Raw genomic sequence first — 6811 nt, forward strand, 5'->3', positions numbered from 1 at the left:
AAGAAGACCAGCATTATTTCTCAGAGCAAGAAAAACACACTAAAGAAAGAGCACAATGGTTAAGAGCACTGGCTGCTCTTGTAATGGACCTGCATTCAATTCTCAGCCCCACATGGCAGCTCACAGCCATCTATAACTCTAGTTCCAGGGGACACAACTCCTTCTTCTGGCCTCTTTGGGCACTGGACACATATGGTACCCTTACACACAGGCAAAACACTCATTAAAATAAAAATTTTTTAAAATGGTTATGAGTCATGGTGCACACCTTTAGTCCCAGCACTTGGAAGGCAGAGGAAGACAGATCTGAGTTTGAGGCCATCTTGGCTACACAGCAAGTTCTAGAACACCCAGAACTACACAAAGAAATCTTGTTTCAAAAAATTAATTAATTAAAAAATAAAGATAAGGGGCTGGAGAGATGGCTCAGTGGTTAAGAGCACTGATTGCTCTTCCAGAGGACCTGGGTTCAATTCCCAGCACCCATATGGCAGCTCACAACTGTCTGAAAATGCAGTTCCACAAGATCTGACACCTTTACACCAATGCACATAAAATAAAAAGCTAATAAATCATTTAAAAAAATAAAAAAAAAATAAAGATAAAAAGATTGCACCAGGCGGTGGTGGCACACAACTTTAAATTCCAGCACATGAGAGGCAGAGGCAGGTGGATCTCTGTGAGTTCGAGGCCAGCCTGGACTACAGAGCAAGTTCTAGGATAGGCTCCAGAGCTACAAAAAAACCCTGTCTCAAAAATCAAAAGATTATTTTTAGTCATATTGTAAATGTTAACAATAATTACCATTAGGGAAACATTTATATTCACTTAAGAAGTATAATACAATTTTTTTCTTTTTTTTTTCCTTTGGTTTTTCAAGACAGGATTTCTCTGTTTAGTCTTGGCTTTTCTGTGTGGCCTTGAACTTAGAGAGATCCGGCTGCTGTCTGCCTCCTTAGTGCTAGGATTAAAGGCATGCACTACCAGCACCCAACTGGTATAATACAATTTCTATACAATTTAAAATCTAAAATTAAAACTTTACCGTGAAACTAACTTGCAAAGAGAAACTACATAAAGTATGATATAAAAGCAGGCAAATTTTTCCTGGAAGTACACAAAATATGTTAGAAGAATTAAAACAACAACAAAAAGTAAATGACAGAAGAAAACATGAAGAAAATGGTAAGTAAACCAGAAGCAGATGAATACCTCCAAAACTTGGCTGAAGCTCTCTGAGTAGGGAACATACTTATTGTCTTTGTCTCCCTTGTAAAACCAAGTACATCGTCTCACTTCTGATGGTGGTTCGTCCCAATACACAGCATACCGCATCCTTTCCCCTAAGTGAACGTCATATCTGCCCCCATCCGTGGGAACAACTCTCTCATTACAATCTTTCCCTAGAAAGAGTTGCAAAAGAGAAATGAAGTGCAGTATGCCACAGTAACTCTCCCAAAATAAAACCCTGAGTTACACTCTTAGTTTCACGTGAAACGTAAAGTTTCTACTTGGTGACATATTAAAGCAAATGGAATTTAGTTCATACCTTTCTCATGAACTACTTTTCTTAGAAATGTCAAAAAAAAATCATTAAAAAAAAACCCAATCATATTTTAAAGAAGAAATACTACCTGAACAGTTTTTCTTTTTCTTAGACAATTAATGCCTCTTACACTCCCACCTACACAACACACACACACTCTTACACTCATACTGATACATACACATAGAGATTTTTCTGAAGTTTTTGCTTGAGAGATAAAAGGGTAAATTAATGACAACCATAATGCTATACCATAAACAACACTATTCCTGTCTCATGAGACGAGAACAAATGACATGTTAGTTCATTATTCTGCAGTGTGACACCTGACTCCAGACACACACGTTCCAAGTCAAAACTCAAACACAAGCTAGAATACAGAAAATACTGGATAATATGCAGAAATTTAGCATAGTTTTCAAAGAACAAAAAGTGCAAAGCTCCTAAAATGTAACTTTAATAGCGATGGCAGTAAGGACCATTACTTTTTAGTTTGAGAGATTAGAGGCCATTTTCTTCTTACCAGAGCTATGAGCCTCTTCGAGCTGTTGGGAGTCGTCGGAGTTGAAAGGGATCCATAGCTCCTTAGAATCTATTATCTTACAATAAAACCAATGTGAAGAGACAGGTTCGTACAGGCTGCCAACATCCATGTCGATCAGCTCAAAGGAACTAGAGGAATTTGATGAAGGGGATGGATCTGACTGAGACAGCTGCTCCTGGTGTGATTCCACTGATGACATTTCGCTCTAGAACACAAAATATCAGAATTATTTTGCTATAAATTTTCACACGTGTCCCCGCCCTCTCGCCCCCGCCACTCAGACGAAATGATCATCTTTTGGAAGCCAATCTTGAAAACAAACAACAAATTATAAATTATAAAAGTTACATAACTTAAAACAAAAATGTAAAATTATTTGGGGGAAGGGAAACAAAATGTTCAGCTTCACATATGGTCAGATAATGAGCTCTTTAACAAACACAGAAATTTCAAGAAACACACAGTCAAGGCTGATTGTAACAAGATATTTCACCATAATCTTCAACCTAAACGTAGCGCCAAAGCCTGAAAATCTACTGCTTCCAAGTATGGTGGCATACAGTGTGTCATATACTTATAACAGGTAGCTTAAAACCTCTGACACATTACGATTACACATTTATTTAACTATTCGAATCTTTTTTTTTTTTTTTGGTTTTTCGAGACAGGGTTTCTCTATGGCTTTGGAGCCTGTCCTGGAACTAGCTCTGTAGACCAGGCTGGTCTCGAACTCCCAGAGATCCGCCTGCCTCTGCCTCCCGAGTGCTGGGATTAAAGGCGTGCGCCACCATCGCCCGGCCTATTCGAATCTTAAAAATATGAAACACACAAGTAGTCACTTAAGAATCATTTTGGCTGAACCAGCAAGTGTTCTTCAATAGGGACTGTGGTACATTTAACGCCCAAACAGGACTCTGCCTGCAGCCACAGTTGCTCACTAGCCCACGGAGACTGGGAGCCCAAGTTTCGGGTGCAAAGTAACAGGTGACCTTAACAGCCCCCTCCGCGGAGAATGACAGAGGAGTTTGCACCGCTGCAAGTCTCAAACGCCGAGTGAACTAGCACAGCAGACATCACATCAATGCTGAACCCAAAGCCCTGCGTGGAGATGCATGAGCAGCATCCCTGCCCCCGCGGGCACGGTCGGACCGCAAAACCGAGAGCGGGGACAAACGCTCCCCAGGCCTCCCCGTTATCCCCGAGAGCCTCGGCCTGCCCTCACTCCTGACCGACTCCTGCCGCCAGCTCCAGGCCCCGCGCCCCGACAGGGCGCAGCCGAGCTGCCCACGGATGCCGTGGGGTTCAGAGGACACCGGAGCCCACCCCCGCCCCCACCCGGTCCGCTCCGGGCCGGGTGCCCCGCGCCGACCTGGACTCGCTTGCAGCGCCGCCGCTCGCGCTCTCGGCCCTGGCCCAGGGATCCGGGGCATGTCCCCGCCGCAGCCTACCTCCCGACCCGGGCGGAGTGAGCGGGCGGAGCCTGTGGCCGCGCCCCAACCCCGCAGCACGGGCTCCGCTCCGCCGAGGCGCTCCCGCAGCGGCGACTGCTGTGCTTTGACGGAGGCGGCTCGCCGGGTGAGGACCTGAGGCACCGGAGAACCAGCCGAAGTGTCGCGAGAGGTGCAGGGCTCGCGCGAGATGTAGCGCCTCCTGCGGGCAGGCGTCGGGCGCCGGGCACGCGCCGGGCACGCGCTGGCGGTGTGGGGTACGGGCTGGGCGGCCCGCGAGCGGCGGCGCTGAGGGAGGAGCCGCCGACGTGACCCTTCTGGACCCACGGGGCCTGCTCGGCACTTCCCGGAGGGGACTCGGGCATCCTGACCTCTGGGGGGTCATGACTACACCTAATGGGCTGGACTCCGGGGATGGAGGACACAGGGATGGGGAACACAGGGATGCGGGACACAGGGATGAAGGATCACTCGACAGGAAGGGTTGAAGGCAGGCTGGAGGGCAGCAGGGCGCTGGTATCTGGCATTCTCCTAAGGTTTAGCTAGCGCCACTCTCTCTCCCCTTCTCCCCCTCTCCCTCTCTCCTCCTCCTTTCTCCTCTCTTCTCTGTCTCTCCTCTCCCCCTCTTCCCGCTCCCCCGAAATCTAGATTGAGAGGTTACCCAAAGAGCACCCCTGAAAGCACAGAGGTGCGTCTGGCATGATGTGGAAGCTAGAGGTATTTTTGTCCTAGGTGGTGTAACCTGGTGGAGGAGGTTCACGTAATCCCAGCTGTGGCTTGTTGTTGAAGCGCCCGGCTGGCAGGTGCCACGGGAAGGAAAAACAAAATGCTTTAGTATTTTCTAACTTGGTTATAAGGCAAGGATTTGAAGCATTTTCAGAAATTGAGCGAACGTGAACATTTTTTATCACATTAATATGTTAATACCGTACAAATCAGCAGCTACACACAAATATCCACAAGTTTACTTTTTAAATTGTTTTTGTTGTTGTTTGGTTGGTTGGTTTGGGGTTTTCGAGACAGAGTTTCTCTGTGTAGCCTTGGCTGTCCTGGAACTCATTCTGTAGACTTAACATTCATGTATTTGTGTGTATGTGTGTGTGGCATGAGTGTGTGTCTCTGTGTGAGGTCAGAGGACAACTTGCAGGAGCCGATTTTCCTCTCACCATACAGGTCCTGGGGATCAAACTCAGGTCACAAGAGATTGTGCATGCTGGGCAGTCCAGTCGCTCTAGCCATTCCACCAGCACCATCTCCTTTGTATGTGTGAGAGAGGCGGGGGGGGGGGTATTTACTTTTTTTTAAAAAATAATCGCTGCCTTTTTAAATATTTACTTATATATGCAGTATTCTGCCTGCATATATCCTTACAGGCCAGAAGAGGGCGTCTTATCTCATTACATATGCTTGTGAGCCACCATGCCCTTGCTGGGAATTGAACTCAGGTGCTCTTAACCTCTGAGCCATCTCCCCAGCCCCAGGCATTTACTTTTTAAAGGTTATTTTACGTTGTGTCTATGTTTTGTCTACGTGTATGTGTGTACATCATTTATGCACCTAGTGCCTGTGGAGGAGAGGAGGCATCAGATCCCCTGGAACTGGAGTCGCAGGTGAATGTAAACTTTGGAGCTCTGCAAGAGCAGCAGTTGCTCTTAACTGTAGAGCGAGGTCTCCAGGCCTAGGCAAGAGCTCTTCCTCTTGCCTAAGCTGTACAACCCAGCCCCACAAGTGATGTTTATCAATAGTAAGTTGCGATTTGGAATCTGAAAACATATTAACAAATTTCTCATATCTTGATACCATTAAAATTTATCCAATATATCTTGGATTTATTTGTGAGTTTCCTTTGTTGTTGCTTGAGTTTTAAAATAGTTTATTATTTTCTTTTGAGATAGGCTCTTAGGTATCCCAGGCCTCAAACTCACTATGTAGCCAAAGATGAACACGACCTTAGCTGTGATTGTCATGATTCCACGAAAATAGTTTTGCTTCTGTTACTCTTGGAAGCCTCTCCCAAATCGCAAGTGTCCACGGGAGCCCCCTTTGTGAACTCTAGTCATTCATGTGCCCACTCTGACCTCGGAACACAAAAGTGGTTAGTACAGTGTCTACCTTAAAGTTCATAGTCCTATCGGAGGATAAAACAGGTAAACAGATGGCTTTTTCTTAGTGAATGCCATAAAAGATGCAGGCACTAAATACATTGGTAGTAATCAAATACCTGGGTATACATCCAGAAGTCCTCTCTTCAGTAGACCTTTGGCAGTATCCAAGAATCTGATGTGTATGCGTATTTAGGATCTGCATTTTAAATAAATGCTCCGTATGATTTAGATGGATCTGTACTTTGAGAAACACACTACATCATAATAGATTTTAGGTTCCCACGAAGGCCATTGAGTATCTGTTGTATGATGGTTTTGCTCTTTTGGCTTTTTGGGGAGCCCGCCTCCCAGATCCCAAATAAATCACAGAGGCTCATTCTTAGATATGAATGCCCAGCCTTAGCTTGGCTTGTTTCTAGCCAGTTTTTCTTATCTTAAATTTTCCTGACTACCTTTACCCTCTGGGCTGTTACCTTTCTTTCTTCTGTATCTTTCCTTCTTTTTCCGTGGCTGGCTGGGTGGCTAGCCCCTGATGTCCTCCTTTCCTTGTTCTCTTGCTCCTCCTTCTCTCTCCTATTTATATTCTCTGCCTGCTATCCCCGCCTATCTTGACTCCTGCCTTGCTACTGGCCACTCATTTCTTTATTAGGACTATCAGGTGTTTTAGACAGGCACGGTAACACAGCTTCACAGAGTTAAAACAAATGCAGCGTAAACAAAAGTCACACACCTAAAAATAATATTCCCCAGCAGAAGAATCTATGTAGCTTCAGCTGTCATGGAACTGCTTTTGTAGTCCAGGCTGGCCTTGAACTCATAGATCTTGCCTCTGCCTCTCTGGCTGAACGTGGAACTTACTGATTTTTGGCTGGACGAGCTTGGTAATAAGTCCCATGGGTCTTCCCCATTGCTAGGTTCTAAGTACACACTGGCACATTACATAGACACTGGAGATCAGAATATAGGCCAAATTCTTGCATGGTAAACTTTACCAGCCAAACCATCTTCCTAGGCACAAGAATTTTCTACAAGCAGTTTTGGGTTTTCGTTGTAATTCATTCTGGAAAACCCACACATGATGGAGAATCCTATAATCCCAGCAATTTTATAGGAGCCTGAAGCAGGAGTATTCTAACAAGACCTGTCTTTTTTTTTTTTTTTTTTTTTT

At 45.2% G+C, this 6811-nt stretch overlaps 1 protein-coding gene across 2 annotated transcripts in view; it reads right to left on the reverse strand.

Annotated features, from left to right (window-relative positions):
- Positions 1–3695, reverse strand: part of Ddhd2 (DDHD domain containing 2) — a 32810-nt gene extending 29115 nt beyond the window's left edge. Inside the window, exons 1-3 of one of the 2 annotated variants that reach the window (XM_026786886.1) lie at positions 3539–3695; positions 2070–2295; positions 1213–1403 (exon numbers count right to left, since the gene is read on the reverse strand). In XM_026786886.1, coding sequence (XP_026642687.1) covers positions 1213–1403; positions 2070–2289 — 411 coding nt within the window. In that variant the 5' untranslated portion in view covers positions 2290–2295; positions 3539–3695. Of the gene's footprint in view, positions 1–1212; positions 1404–2069; positions 2296–3459 lie in introns of both variants that reach the window. The other variant, XM_005362460.3, reaches the window with a different exon arrangement.
- Positions 3696–6811: the final 3116 nt, after the last annotated feature.

Source organism: Microtus ochrogaster, linkage group LG7_11 (genome assembly GCF_000317375.1).
Source record: "Microtus ochrogaster isolate Prairie Vole_2 linkage group LG7_11, MicOch1.0, whole genome shotgun sequence".
NCBI classification, from domain to species: Eukaryota; Metazoa; Chordata; class Mammalia; order Rodentia; family Cricetidae; genus Microtus; species Microtus ochrogaster.